The 16,370-nt window shown below is 40.2% G+C and overlaps 1 protein-coding gene across 1 annotated transcript in view; it reads right to left on the bottom strand.

Moving 5' to 3' along the window:
* PRUNE2 (prune homolog 2 with BCH domain) overlaps window positions 1-16,370 on the bottom strand; it is a 207,672-nt gene that overhangs the window by 66,231 nt on the left and 125,071 nt on the right. Inside the window, exons 7-9 of the mRNA XM_074994743.1 lie at window positions 11,737-11,895; window positions 3,144-9,639; window positions 1,570-2,401 (exon numbers count right to left, since the gene is read on the bottom strand). Coding sequence (XP_074850844.1) covers window positions 1,570-2,401; window positions 3,144-9,639; window positions 11,737-11,895 — 7,487 coding nt within the window. The remainder of the gene's footprint in view (window positions 1-1,569; window positions 2,402-3,143; window positions 9,640-11,736; window positions 11,896-16,370) is intronic.

Below are 16,370 nucleotides of genomic sequence, written 5' to 3'. Positions count from 1 at the left end.
GCTTCTTTTCTATGGTAATAAATGCTGACCTTGATCAATTAAGCTACCATCATGCTTAACAGATTCTTAAGCTGTCCATCTAAATAGCCTATAAATAATTTGAGATCGCGACAGTGTCTTCTTTCTTTAGGTTTTGTATGGCAACAAGCAATGCTTGTTCTTCAAAAAACTAAGGCGCTAATTTGTCAACATTTAGGCAGGTGCTTAAATTTCAGTATGTCAGTAGTACCACTGAAGTGCAATGTTTGCAGGATCAGGACCTACATTTGGAATGAAACCAGTGTTCACCTGAGATAAAAATACAAAATAGCTGAAGTATGCCACAGAAGTTTTAAAACGGAGCAAAAATGCGTGGAATGAAACAGAACAGAAGCGGGAGTTTCTTTAACCTATTTGGGGAAAGGGGAGAATCAGTGAAAGAACTTTTCAGGTTCCAAAACTTCCAACATTGATCTTAGACAGATAAGTGAGGTTAACACCTTTGATTAGACCAACTTCTGTTGGTAAGACAGACTAGCTCTCAAGATTGCACCAAACTCTTCTTCAGGTCTGGAAACCATACTCAAAGTGTTACTGCTAAATAAAAGCCTTGGCTCTACAACAAGCTGGAATCAACAGGGCTATAAAAACATGGCATTCAACATGAATCCGACTAAAATGTGATTTGGTTTTGGCCAGCAAATTGTGGTTGATTGGTATGTTATATGCTGTCAGTATGTGCAATTCTCAGTGTACGGGCTGCCGCAGTAACGCATGCAGTGCTTCTTAAGTACGAGCTGACTGTCAACTCTGCAGCTTGTTAGTCAAATTTTCAGGAAGCCTAAAGCAGGTGGACCAATAATAACAGGCTAATGGGTGCTCTCAATGGGATCAAGCAGCCTGTCTCTGATTCAGTCCCCATACTGGTAAGCAATAGGAAATATAGGACCACGCACATGAGCTTTCAACTCCCCACACTCTTTCCTCTGCATGTAAGGAGGATTGTTTTTTCACTTCCTGTGGGGAGGGCAGCCCTTTGTTCTACTACCGGAAAGGCAGAAGATATGAAGAGATTGTGTCTGACTAACCTCATCTTCTCCTCCTGCCCCTCCTCCCCCTGAACACAATGATGGAAATAATCATTCACTCCAAGTCCCTTCTTTATTGCAGCACCTTGCCATCAGGTGAGGCTTGAGTCTGCCCTGCCAGTTCTCTGCTGGCAGTCACAGATCCTACTCCTGTTTCCCCTACCCCATGCTACAGCTGCTTCAGATTGTCAAGTATGGGTGGGGGACTTAGACTGGGGTTGGAATTATGCTTGAGAGGGAAGGGTAATGTCTGGGGTTCCTAGAATGCCCTCAGTAATTATAAATGGACCCACTCTGAGGTGTGACAAATTTGTGTCACTCTGTGACAAATCTGGGCTCTGTGCGTTACACAAGGAGAGGGAGTGCAACACTCGAATGCTGTACTTACAACTAATGCCTTATTTTGGAGAGCTTTCACCTTTGCATGACCCCATCTACTTACACAGCACTCACCACAGTTTTCTAGACGAGTCTCAGAAATCATGCATAGGCGTTTCCTTACCCTGATTTTTGGCTGAGTTCGCTTTCACCACTGAGAAACTCTGTTTCCTCCTCCATTGCCTGTTCAGTTACCATGCCATCTCCAGGATGCTGCTGTGAATGCACTTCCCATTTACCATGACCACCAACAACCTGCAATAAAAGAGCATCTGTTATGATGCCTGAATTCTTGTCCTTCCTCTTCAGACTGTCTAAGGGAGAGTACTCCTTTTGTTCAGATGATTTTTGAGGGTTTTTTTCTAGCTGAACTCCTACGTGTGCATCATGGATCAATTTCTGGCCTAAAACTGTTTGGAATTCTTTGACAGAATGTCCAGACCCTGAGTCCATTGTCTCTGACCTGCTCAAAATTTCTTCAGGTGATATATCACTGACTTCATTTTGGCCTAGCACTGTCCAGCTGTGGTCTTGCCCAGGGCTTTCAGGGGATCTCTTTTCATCACCCAGTCTTTGAGACAAAACAGAAGGACTTTTCTCTGCTAAATGAAAAGAATCCCATTCAGTACTCAGAAAAGATTGGCCTTTACTTTCATTTATTATGGAGATTGACTGAAAGGTATCCGAGGAGCCTGCTGAAAAGGCTTCATGAGACTCTGTTTGTTCAGCCACATGAGCTCCTTGAAATTCAAAATCACTTTCCTTTGTTTCAAGGATATCCTGCTTCCCAGATCTGTTTTCTTCAGCAGTAACAAGGATGTAATCCATCTCTAGCGCAGGTTGGTCTTTGTTCACCTGCGTCCTCAGAGCTTCCTTCCTCTCTGTAATTGTCAGTTTAGGGTTCTCAATGAAATTTCTTTCTTTCCCCTCAGTATAAAAGGAATCACTGGCAACTTCTGAAATTAAAAACAAACAAAACTTTATTTTTACCAGTTAGCAAATGAGTCCTATAAAATAACACTGTTTTATTTGCTTTCGATAGTCTATCTTGTGTATTAATTTATTCTTGAATTTTATATTAATTATTGCAGGTTGAACTTCTCTAATCTCTCTCATCCAGCAAACACCAGATGACCATTTATCACATGCATGGCCAAGTTTCCTGTGGTCCCATAAAGTTTGTTTAAAGCCACTAGTCCTGGCTCTCAGTGTTCTGTGCTGTTACTTAGCTGTAATTTACCCCTAAATGTCTTCTAAGAGCCCAGTAGACAGTGGAAGTGTTGGTAATGTGTTAGAAAATATTGCCCTGCTGTCATCCAGCAAATTATCTCAACGGGCACCGGTCAGGTCCCAAAGGGTGCCAGCCAAGAGAGGTTCAATCTGCACTGTTATTTTTATTTCACTTAATATTGTGATAGTGGTGAGAGGCCAGTGAGGCTGGAATACCTTACACTAGGCATTATTCAAAGACTTTCCCTCCATCAGTTTCAGTTTTTGATCTAACTACACAAAAGAGAATGCAGATCTTTCTAAGATCCAGAGCGTCAGAAAGACACATATGCCAAGAGTCACTTAGTTAAAGTCTCACAATTCAGTAACTTAACTATACTGTATTTTATGTTCAGCAGCAATAACCTCTCTGACATTTACTGCTTTATCCCATTAACTTATTTTAATAGACACTGCAGAATTTCTTACCATTGGGTGGTCTTGTGCCTCCACCTGCTGGTGAATCAGTATTACTGTCTTCTGTTTCATATTCTAAAAACCCTTCCGTGGTATCAGAGGATTCAGGCATCACTTCAGGCCCCACTGGTAAAGATCCCAGTGCATGACGTTGCTGAGGGTAGTCTGTAAGTGTATCAAATTTTTGATTTTCCATATTGCTGTCTTTCGTCTCTAAAAAGCTAATTTCATCTTTTTGAGGAGTAAGTGGAGATAACGGCATTTCTGCCAAAGCAATGCCAGAAAACTGCTGGTCTAAGGAAATTTCCTTCTTTCTTCTCTCTTTGCTGCCAGTGGCTTCCAGATTAAATGATACATTAGGTGGAGAAGAATACACCACTGTCGACTGTTCTCTCAACCAATGGTTGTGGCTGCCAAAGAAATGTTCAGGTTCTTTTGCTACATTGTCAGCATGCTGACTACCTGCAGCACCTCCAACATTATCATCCAAAGAAGTTTTGAAAAAGAATGCTTGTTTGTTGGTTGCACCTCCTTCTACTTCTACTTCTTGTTTACTGTCCAATATTGTTAGATCGCTTACTTCACCTAATGATGGAATGTCAGTGATGGAACTATCTGCTATGCCAGTCTCATTCCCATCAACACACATGTCCAATACTTTTACTTTATCAGTGATCTCTGCTATATGGTCAATAGCTGAAATTTGCCCTGTTTCAGTGGAGACGCTTATATCTTTTATGCTTTGTTCCGAATTATCTACGGGAAAGAAAGAAGTGGCAACTAAATGTCTCCGGGAGCTAACTACATTGGCTGAAGATGCAAGAATATTACTTTCATAGCAAGCGTCTTTAAGATTTAAGGAAGCCATTCCCAAATCTTTAGCACGGGAGGCTACACAATTCACTAGTTCAACAGTTGGTTTCTTTTCTTGGTCAGATTCTTTCAACATATCCTCCTTTCTGAAGTCAGAAGGTCCATGAGTTTTAGAAGATATTAATTGATCAACCTGTTTTCCATAGGGACTATTGCTATCAGGATATGTCTCTACTTTGTGAGTTATTAATTGCTGTTTAAAATCAAAATCTGCTTCTTTGCTTGTATTTGACAGTGTGGGAAGGAATTGATGAACTTCTCCTTCAACCTCGGTCAAAGCATGAGTAGTGTGGGAAGATGCATGCTTAGCTTCATATTCATGGCAAATATCAGGACTGTTTGAGGCCTGTGAACTACTGTTCTGGTCACAGTGACTTAATCTATCAGGATTTTCACGATTATCTTTCAAATTGAAAAGCTGTTCAGCATCAGTACACAAATCATGGTGTACTGAGAACAGCTGATTACTTCCCTGAGTCTTGTCTTGTTCAATAGATGGGGAAAATGTGGTGTGAGAAGCTTTAGCTAACTCATTCCATCTCAGGGTTGACTTTTCTATCATTTTTTGGGATAAATCATTTGCAGTGAAAGCATTTTGTGGAGAGCTGCACAAATCCGAAGTCTCACTAGTATTCAATTGTTTTTGAATAAATATATCTTTATTTGAAGTGCTAGGTATTGCACCCACATTATCTCCCGAAAGATCAAGTGTTAGGTTTGCCTGAGTCAATGTGTTTGGCACATCTGATTGCCATTTTTCTGGAAAAGGATTTTTAGAAGTACCCTGATCTCCATCAATTGTGATAAAAGGATGATCGTTTAAATATCTTTCTTTTTTATCCTGTGCCAGTGAATCAGACATTTTAAGCTGTACAATATGTGCATCATTTTGACTCTCATAATTTTTCTGAAAATGCATTTTACTTTCATATTTCTCTTCATTATAGTGCAGAGGGGGAGACTGAGTTGTATGGTTATCTGGATAACTGCAACAGGCATCTTTTAGCTCTTCACTTTGTATTGGTGCTCCCCAGCCATTAGTGTTTGCTGACTGATTCATTTCTAAACCAACATCTGAATTTGACTTGTCTTTATGCATTTGTGAATTCAACCATTCCGACTTGCCACCTGGAAATCCAAATGTTTCCAGAGAGGACCTTTGATTTATTTCAAAATCAGCTTGCAATGCTATATTCCGTGTATCTGAATTCTCTGAAGAATATTGTTCATTATGTCCTGCTTCAGAAGTTGGTGCAATGTAATAATTCATTGTATATGAATTCCCAACATGTGGATGGTCTGGAGTCTCATGGAAAGTATTCACTTGAAACTCTTCCTGACTTGTTTTCCACCCATCTAAATATTCAGAAGCTTCATGTGTATCATGGTCAGTTGTGCTTAAGTGAATAACATCCTCTTCCTTTGATATACTCCAAGCTTTTATACTTTCTGAGTTTTTATTCAAGAGGACCATCTGAATCTCTTTCTCTAGTTCCATTTCACCATCTAAAATCTCTTTAGAACTCACCACAGAGGATTGTGAATATTTATGTTCTTTAGTTTCAGGAGCTTTATGATCATTTGCTTGATGGTTGGAGTCCACCTCTATCACTGCCTGAGGTGCCTCTGAATCTTCACAATCCTCATTTGCTTCAGGACTTGATAATGAAGACACTGTATCATCATCCACATGTGCATTCCAAAGTCCTAAATTTTTAGGAACTTTATCATCAGTGCTCTCTTCAGATTCATCCCGACTTTTATTCTCAAAGTTGCCTTTTTCAGGAGCCTTTTCTAATTTGTTATCACTAGCTACATGCAAAACATCTTCTCCTTCACTATGATTAGAAGCTGGAATGCTCTCCCAAACATGCACATCTGCAAAAACATCACTTACGTCAGGGCTTGTGGCACTGGACTGTGTATAATCATTATCCTCTTCACAATCACTTTTGGTTTGTGTGTCTCTCAGAAAGCTACTCCTGGTGTTTGTCATCTTAAGAACCTCACTTATTTCAGTACTTGTTCGAGAAGACCGCACATCTTCACACATGTCTGAACTCCAAACACCCAGAATTTGGGGAAAATCATGAGGAGACATGATGTCAACATATTCCTCATCTGGAAGTTTATTCACAGATTCTAAATCATCAGAAGCATCACTTTCCCCAGAATCTGTTTCCTGTGATAACAAATTATCCATCGTAGACATGTTTGTAATATCAAGCACTTCAGCATATTCAGAAGAGGGATTCACTTGAAGTTTAATCTGTGGAGTCTCATTCATGAAAGTTGTTTTATGAGAATCACTTATCTCTGGACTATGTTCAGAAAAACCTAATTCAAAACTACAGATCTCTAAATTGCCGGAAATGTCCTCAGATAAATTCTCTTGAGACTCTCTTAACAACTCTGGTACTTCATTTATCAAAGGATTTGATGCAATTGACTGAGAACTACTATTCCTAGATTTATCACAGATATCTAGATTTTCAGGCATTCTAAGAGAATGATTTTCTTGGCTATCCTTGCCTCTTTTAGAACTTTCACAGGTACTTTCCATCTCAGGACTTCCTGTAACCTCTCTAGAGGTACTTCCTTTATCAGTATTTGCTAAAAGTGACTGTGCTATATTACTAGGGCTGTAATTTTGTAGATTATATAAATCTAAATGCCCAGATTTTCTTTCTTCCTCAGGACTTATTGCAGAAGATTCTGCATTGTTCTTTAAAGATCCTTTCCTCTGTTCCTGACTGACAGGGTGAGACAGACTGAAAACCAGCATGTTTATTTCTGACTTCTCTGTCTCTAGAACTTTGAAAATGTTTACATTTTCTGGTGGGTTAGGAATTTCAGGGGTTGATGTACTTTCTTCTGAATATGATAGTTTGGTTAACACTGATGGTGACACTTTGTTTTCTTCCATGTTCATGTTCCAAACATTGTTAATAGTTAGCTGTTCATTCATCTCATCCATTTGTTTATATTCATCTATTCCTTGTTGATAAGTACCAGAGATACTGTTGTTCTCCCATCCTGCCTGATGATTCTGCTGAAGGTCTACATGCCGCAGATTCAACTGTTCTTCTGAAAGCTGAGGGCTCACCTCTGAATCTTTATTAACACTTCCTCGTACTTGCCCGTTGACTGAAATCTCATTTTCCATGTCATTTGCTTGCAAGTCCAAACCTTTATTCACATCTGACCTTTGAATATCCTCAAGGATGATCCTGTTCCATGTGTCTACATTTTTTTCAGCTGCAGTTGGTCTAGTTTTCAATTCACCATGTGAATAACATAAGTGATTGACTGTTTGATTATTCACTTGCATGACTTCAGTATTCTCAGAACCTGAATTACTTTCCTTGTTAGTCTCATCACCTGAAAAATACTTGGTGGCTATTGGTTCTGAATTCAGTGCAACTGTACCAGTCTCTGCTCTTAAGTGACTGACATTATTAAGAGAGGTATTCCAAATTTCTGTGTTCCCTGAGCTTAAAAAAAGCAAACTTCTAACAGATGGTTGTGGTAATGATTCCTTTTCTGTTTCCTCCAATATATAAGGTTCACCTGAATTAATCACTTCATCAAAAATCATTTCTCTGTCAAAATGCATGTTCTCATTTTCCCTTTCATCCTCTACAAATGTAGGTGAGATGTATGAATCAGATGTTGAATAATTGGTATCTGGTGGTGAAACAACTAAATCTTCACCCATGTTTGATGAACTAAAGTCTGAGCCTCTATGTGACAGGACAGAATCTTCCCATGGAACCAGAGTTTCTAGAACTTCTTTCTCTATGTCTTTTTCGTACAGACCCCAGACATCTGAATTTTCAAATTCTTTTGGTCTATATTCAGTGTCACCTAATACATTTTGATTTTCTATGGTTAGATTGGAACTGGACTTTGTATTTGCAAATGCACTGTATTCTTCCATGAGAGAAACTCTCTCTGTGTTCCAGGCTTCTGGCGGTCCTTCACTGTTTGGGTTTTCTGGCTCATTTTCTGCAGTGATTTCTGAAGAATATGATAGACCAGTTTTGGACAGGGTCCAGGCTTCACGACTCCCTGCTGAAGTTTTATCTCTGTCCAGTTTGGGCATACGCCATGCATTTTCTGAGGGATTAGTACCATCTTCTTGGTCAGACTCTGTCCAGACATCATAAGATTCTCCACCAAGTTGTCCACTTTCACCAACAGCATTACACCACGGAGCTGATATCACTGGGTTCAGTTGACTGGTCTTCCACAAATCACTAAATGCCTCCATGTGTTGTTTTGTCTCCCCTAAAGAAGCAGTTTGCCTGTGTGAGTGTTCAGTAATTTTCTTCTGCAGCTCTAAATTATGTTTATCTTGGAGAGGGTTAACCTGATTCTCCCACAAACCTATTCTTGAATAGTCCATCTGCCTGGATTGTTTTTGCAGAAATACAGAATCTGAAGCTCTTCTATCAAGGTGCTCCCGAAATAATGGGCTTGCTTTGTGATCTTTCCATGAGTCAGGGCTTTGAAATACAGACTCCTGTTCACTGGAACTCCAGGCATCAGCATTTTTAGAATCTAATTCAAAACCATCCCACCAGCTTCCATACTGAGCACATGACTGAGAATAGCTTGCACTATCTATTTCATTAATTTTTTTAATTACGTCTTGTGGAAAAATCAATGGTTGTCCATTATCTAAGGGTGAGTTTTCTACAAGACTGTTCATAGGAGTTGGGGGAATTCTTGTTTCAATATTTAGCAATACCTCATGCGAAGAAGAATCATCTTCCATGAAATCAGTCAAACTTGAAGGTTTTTCAGACAAATCTCCAAGATATTCTTGCCTAAATTCATCATCAAATTCTACTAAATTGTCATTTTCATTTGTAGTCATTAGTAAATCAGTTGAATAATTAGCCATGTCATTTTCTGATAGCTTTGTCTCACCAACTTCTTTCTGCACAACAGGTGGTTGTCCTTCTGATGAATCACTATTCAGGAAGAAGTCATCTGCTGGGGAATAATCAACAGAACGAGAAGAAGATTCAGATCGAATAGTAACCATAGGTGCTAGATCAAAACTGAAAAGATCAAAGTTATCACTGTTGTTTCTAGACTGAGGTGGTTGTTCTTCTGGTACTGCCCCCTCAGGAATGGGGCTATAGGAATCAAAGCCTGGAAGAAGACTGTGATGAGCACCTTCTGCTACTGGGCTATCATCACTGAGGAAAACTGAGCTCTCCTTAGAAGACCGGCTGCTTCTAATGGTAGCCAATCCACTGTCTGGACTCACAAGGTCTGTATTAACATCCACCTGGGCTTGGATAGACTCATTCAGATCTTGAGGATTTTCTATAAAGTTGACAGAACTGGCCTGTGGTTCTATGTCAGAACCATAGAGCTCCATGATACCAGAAGATCCCTGTGAAAGTGGAGCACTCCCGGCAACTGCTTCAGTAGAAGAAGTTCTGCTGTTTGGAGCCATTTCTGGTTGTCTCCTATTAATAACTTCTTTAATGATTAGGAAAATTTGATCACCAGTCACCAAAGTATTGTCTTGGTGATAAACAAGGAGCTGGTCACATCCACATTCTAAAGGATCCAGCTCCAGGCAGGGATTCTGACATTCTTCTAATTCACAGCAAATCTGTTGGAAAATACAGTGGTTTCAAAAAGTCATTGAAAGGATAGTTACAGATGTGTACTACTGGTATTACCGCCTAACTATTTTTGGCTATCGCTTTCACAGTTCTCCAGCTTTATCTATCTTTATAACGACCTTTCAGCACACTAATCACTTTAAACTCAAGAAGATCATTGCATAACACTTATTATTTCAGTAACAAATATTATTTTAGAAACAGATATTTACTGGAAATGCTATAATTTGACTTTTCAAATTAATTCTTCATTTCTAAAATAAACTCAGATGTTTGTTTGCTACTCTAGGAAAGCTAGCTAAAATCTGTAAAAAGTGAAGAGGAAACTGAATACTTCCAGGAAGTGTTAAAAATGAATTTCTACACCAATGGGAGATGCTCTTAATTAGGCTGCTGTTCTGCAATCAGACCCATGTCTATGAACTCTTGGGACTGCAAAACATCTCCAAAAAATCAAGTGGGCTACAGCTGGTACAAGATGGCTCCTAGCAGATCCAGATGTAGGATTGGCATCTCAGCACACAAAGCACTTAGAATGATTTTAAAACAGATGTAGAATACTAAAAATATCCCAGTACTATTAAAGAAAAATGTTCAGCAACAACTATGTGGTGCTCAAAGATCCAGTCACATATTTATACTAGTCATAAAATAAATTCAGAACCTTGAATCAGAACCCCTTCACATTTTGAGTAAGTATCAGGAATCTGATTTAAATTCTTGGATCTCAACCAGTCCCAGGAGTCTGGTTTACAGGCTGGCATCAAAACTAGAAACGTGTTTCTTCCATTTCTGCCTTGGGTGTGGCCAAAATTACCTTGTGAGATTTTTCATTTACAATGAAGAAAATCTTACAAGATGGGCTTATAGCAGAGCTCATAAAGACTTCCTCCATTTTTGGCCAGAATTTCATGAAAATAGCTGGCAATGTTTTGTTATTGTTAAAACCCAGACTCGGATCAGAATCTTGAACTGCACCTTATATCTAACCTAAACATAAAAGCAGTCTCTTTGGTTTTCCTATCATTGAAATTGCACATGTGTTCACAATCCAGTAATCAGATCACCACTGACTAGGTCTCAATGAAACACACAAGCAAATCAAATCAAAACAGAAATGTTCTGAACATTTTTAATGACAAGTCATTTGTATTTCCTCTCTCTTTTTCTTTTGCCCACTGCATCTTGCTGTTTGACTGCTCTGAAACACTGATAAATGCAGTAGTGTTTTGTTATACAACACATCAATAATATAAGAGATAAAGTGGATGAGGTAACATATTTTACTGGACCACCGTCTGCAGGTTGAAAAGACAAGCTCAGGTCTAGGGAACTCTGTTATACTTCAAAATATCTTCCTTCCATCAGAGGCAATCAATAATGGTGTGTGTGGTGGTGGGGTGGAGGAAGAATAAGGGCAGCCAGTTTCAGCAGTGTGATTGAACTCGCTCAGTCCATGTGAGCACGCTTAGTTCAAGCCAACCAGCAAATGTCAGAGGGAGGAGACATGACTCCACATACTTCCCCATACTTCATCTCTGCTTCCATAAACGGAATATGGGCCAATAAAGGATACTGCATCAACCATATTGCTTTCATATTCTGGGCTCAACACAACTTCAGCAATTCTGCAAACATAAATACTGCAGTCTTTCCAAATCTATGACAATATAGCAATGGTTTTTTTCCTTTTTTTAAAAAAAGGTGTCAGTGTTCACCCTCTTTGGAGGGCAGAGGGGACCCCACAGCCCCACGACTGGGAGCCGTTTGGAGCATAGAGCTCAGCTGATAGCCCCAGCTGAAGGAACCCCAGTCAGTGTGCCAGGAGAGGGGAGGATGCCGCAGCCCCACGGTTAGGGCATGGAGCTCTGTGGATAACCCCAGCCACAGGGAACATAGATGAGGAGGTGCTGGTATGCAGTATCAGCACATACCACCAAAAGAAAAGCCCTGAAATAGAGTATTATAGCACCCATATATGTTAAATAGTTATTCAGTATTTAACCCCTTTTGTTATACAATAACTATTTTCAAGCACAAAGTTCAAAAAAGACAAAGCTTCGTTCTTTGTTTACAGCACTTACTTGATTGCATAGCTCTAAATTTTCTGAATACACCACTATTTGTCGTTTAGTCTGCTCTTCCTCTGATAAATAGTTGGCCAAAATGACGAGAACATCAAAACCATATTTATCTAAAAATGCTTTCAGGTCACCAGTGATGTTCTTGTGAAATATGCAATCCTGAAACATGACAAGAAATTATATATTAAAGGATGTGATAGCTTATTCCTAGAACTGTTCATCAAAAATGTATGTTTCCACAAAACTTTTGTTAGGAAGGTTCTGGAGTGAAAGACAATCATTCTATCACTAGAGTAGTGACTTGAGATGTGGGATATTCTTGGCTTTTCCTGATTTAAAAATTAATTTTTCATTCTACAGCACTCAGAAACAAGCCTAATAGAGACTTGAATCTGGGTTTGCTACATCCCAGATCCTAGCGGCACAAGTCTTGTTTAGTGAAAGTATTTGAGAGGTTTTGTTCTGAAGTGAAAGGAAAAATTCCAAAACACTGAAAGCTGTCACAAAATGGAATTATCATCTTCTGGGCAACTCTTATTTCCCTCACTCTTTACAGCTGAATGTGCAGCAATCCATTAACCATATTAAACTGCAAGTCAGTGTAGTTGCATGGGTGTAACTGAGAGTAGAAACATATCTTAATTGTTGTAATAACTATCACCAGCTTTAACAAGACCAAATACTTGTAATTCCAAGAACCAAGAACCACCCTCACAGTACAATTAAGGCTATACACACACACATACAGAAACACCCTCTCAGAAGCTTGCAAGAATCTTTGCCTTATCTGTTAATCTAATTTGTTATTGTAGGGTTGCTTATGAGCAACGGGCTGCTGCAATTTTCAGACTGGAAACAACTGTTTTAGAAAAATTAAGATATAAATAATTCAAGCCTAGATTTTGTCATAATGTTGCATTTAAAATAACTATGTTAAAAGAATGTATTAGTGTTGCAAAGTCAAACACTCAAAACTTGGGAAGTTTTCTCCATTGTACATATGAATTAGGATGCAGCCTTTAATTACATTATCATATGCTATTTGAGGCTATGTCTATACTAGACATAGAAGTCGACCGCCAATATGCAATTTTAGCTATGCCAATTGTGTAGCTAAAATTGATCTGTCAGAGGTCAACTTCAATGGCCATTTATATGGAAGAAGGTCAACAGGAGCATTTCCCCCATTGACCTTCCTTAATCCTTGCCGCTCGCGAGGAGTTCTGAGGTCAACTTTGACCCTGGAAAGCACCGTTTTGCACGTGTTAAGGAAAACCCCAGAAGTTTGACCCTTAGTAGGTCAACCTTCCATGGTACTATAGACCAAGCCTTATTCAGAGAGTTCCTGCCTCAGTCATGGTTTAATCCAATGCTCTTTGAACTCATGCAATTCTTCATAAAATAGTGACAGTCTGTAATCCTAGTGATAGAAATACGTTAACTGATTCTATAAGAAATGGATGATGTACTTTGTACAGAATAAATTTTGTTATGAGCATCATGGTATATGCGGATGTGCATTACCTTCAGAAACACCCAGGTAGTGGTGGCACTCTTTTTATCAGCTGGGTGCATTAGCATTGCTCCTGGTTGACCATCTAAGTGCCCAAATTACAGGGAACACTGGCAGCTATCATAATTCATGGAATAACTAATGCCCATAATTATGGAAAAGAAAATTGTAACATGTACTATTGAACTAGATTCTCATTTACCTAAGGCCTCTTTATACCATACATTGTAAGTGGGATTTAAAGTAGGTATAACCATACAAAATTACACCCCACAATTATGTCAACCTAATTTACAGTGATGTGCAGCCACCACCAAAATTAAATCGCTTTTGCATGTCCACACTACTGTCCTTGTGTTCGCGATGCATGTCCTAACCAGGGAACTTGCACCGATATAGCTACCTTATGCCAACCTACCTGTGTACTGCTGAAAAGGCCTTTGATTCTCCAGCAAAATTCCAGTGTCTCTCTTTCAGGTGTCAGTAGAAGTATCTATGACCAGTATTTCTTTACTTCTTAGTTCTGACAGCCACCCAGTGGAACACTGAGCAAAGTCTGAGAAAACATTTGTATTCTTCCCTTATGTTTGTGCTATTTGTATTTGAGCTAATTTATTGTTGTCTTCTAGCTAAGCATGTCATATGCTTTGATGGTTCTTCTGTTGCTGCTAAGTTATGCAACCCCTGAATAAACAGTAGTTCATCATCAGTACAGCACAACTGTATATACAGGCTGGCATTTTATTCCCCACTCCCAATTCCCCAGCCTCCGTATGACTTCTACCTGATAAATTGCTGTTTTGGTTACATGTATACAAATACTATTTGTTAATCTGCTCAAATATGTCCAAAGCTCTGTTTCATTTTCCTTATTGAAAATTAAAACAAAAAAATAAAAAATTTACAAAGAAAAAGTATTTTTCTACATTCAAGGTGCAGGTCCTTCTTGCTGTTTGTGTGGTGTGTAACAGTAAACTTCTTGGACACCCATATCAGATTCAAGCAGACTTTACAGAGTAAGTAGTGCACCATGGCAAACAACTACAAAAGCCCATGGTAAAAATGAATCTGAATTTCCAAAATAGACACACTGCATATGTATTGTCCTTTCTGAGGGATAACTTGTCAAATGTGCTGAAAAAGTGCAGATGACGGTGTTATTAAAATTAATTTTATTAGTTTCTGAAAGTATCCTACAATGCCCCTAATGTGTCCTTTCTGGTCATCGCTTCATAGAATCATAGAACACTAGAACTGGAAGGGACCTCAAGAGGTCGTTGAGTCTAGTTCCATGCCCTCTCAGTAGGACCAAACATCATCTAGACCATTCCCAATAGGTGTCTATCTAACCTGTTCTTAAATATCTCCAGTGATGGAGATTCCCCACCCTCCTTAGGTAACTTATTCCAGTGTTTAATCACCCTGACAGTTAGGAAGTATTTCCTAATGTCTAATCTAAAACTCTCTTGCTGCAGTTTAAGCCCTATCCTATCCACAGAGGCCAAGGAGAACAATTTTTCCCTCCTCTTTGTAACCCTCTTTGAGGCACTTGAAAACCGCTACCATGTCCCCTCTAAGTCTTCTCTTTTCTAAGCTAAACAAGCCCAGTTCTTTGAGTCTTCTTTCACAGCTCATGTTCTCTAGACCTTTAATTACTCTTGTTGCTCTTCCCTACCATTCTCCAGTTTCCCCACAACTTTCTTGAAATGTGGTGCCAGAACTGGCCACAATACCCCAGTGGAGGCCTAATGAGTGCTGAGTAGAGAGGAAGAATGACTTCTTGTGTCTTGCTCGCAACACGCCTGTTAATGCATCCCAGAATCATGTTTGCTTTTTTTGCAACAGCATCACACTATTCACTGATATATAGCTTGTGGTCCACTATGACCCCTAAATCCCTTTCCACAGTACTCCTTCTTATTCAGGCGCTTTACATTCTATATGTACAAAGCTGATTGTTTCTTCCTAAGTGGAATACTTTCCATTTGTCCTTATTAAATTTCACCCTATTTACCTCTGACCACTTCTCCAGTTTGTCCAGATCATTTTGAATTATGACCCTATCGTTCAAACCAGTTACAACCCTCCCAGCTTGATAACATCTGCAAATTTAATACCAAGCTGGGAGGGACTGCAACTGCTTTGCAGGATAGGGTCATAATCCCTAATCATAGTCACGGTCATAGTCCATAATCCCTTTCCCTCTGTTGCTCTCCAGGGCTACGTCTACACGTGACGCCTACATCGAAATAGGCTATTTCGATGAATAACGTCTACACGTCCTCCAGGGCTGGCAACGTCGATGTTCAACTTCGACGTTGCGCGGCACCACATCGAAATGGGCGCTGCGAGGGAACGTCTACATGCCAAAGTAGCACACATCGAAAAAAGGGTGCCAGGCACAGCTGCAGACAGGGTCACTGGGCGGACTCAACAGCAAGCCACTCCCTTAAAGGGCCCCTCCCAGACACACTTGCACTAAACAACACAAAATACACAGAGCTGACAACTGGTTGCAGACCCTGTGCCTGCAGCATAGATCCCCAGCTGCCGCAGCAGCAGCCAGAAGCCCTGGGCTAAGGGCTGCTGCCCATGGTGACCATAGAGCCCTGCAGGGGCTCGAGAGAGAGCATCTCTCAACCCCTCAGCTGATGGTCGCCATGGCGGACCCCGCTATTTCGAAGTTGCGGGACGCGCAACGACTACACGGTCCCTACTTCGACGTTGAACATCGAAATAGGGCGTTATTCCTATCCCCTCATGGGGTTAGCGACTTCGACGTCTCGCCGCCTAACGTCGAAGTTAACTTCGAAATAGCGCCCGGCGCGTGTAGCCGTGACGGGCGCTATTTCGAAGTTAGTGCCGCTACTTCGAAGTAGCGTGCACGTGTAGACACGGCTCAGGTGAGCAGGAAGTAGGCCACAGGAAGCAGGAGTCACCAGCTCAGGAATTTTCAATTCATTTCCTTTCCTTTCTGGCCAGTTGTGCAGACCTCAGGAGCACAGCTCAGCAGCACACATACTAGCCATGAGTTCACAGGGTCACAAAAGAGCCCCAGCATGGAGCCATAAGGAGATCCAGGATCTCCTTTCTGTGTGTGTGGTGGTGGGGAGGGTGTCAT

This window comes from Carettochelys insculpta, chromosome 5 (assembly GCF_033958435.1).
Source record: "Carettochelys insculpta isolate YL-2023 chromosome 5, ASM3395843v1, whole genome shotgun sequence".
In the NCBI taxonomy this organism is placed as follows: Eukaryota; Metazoa; Chordata; order Testudines; family Carettochelyidae; genus Carettochelys; species Carettochelys insculpta.
The sequence above is the reverse complement of the archived record's forward strand: the minus strand, read 5'-3'. Positions and strand labels throughout refer to the sequence as shown.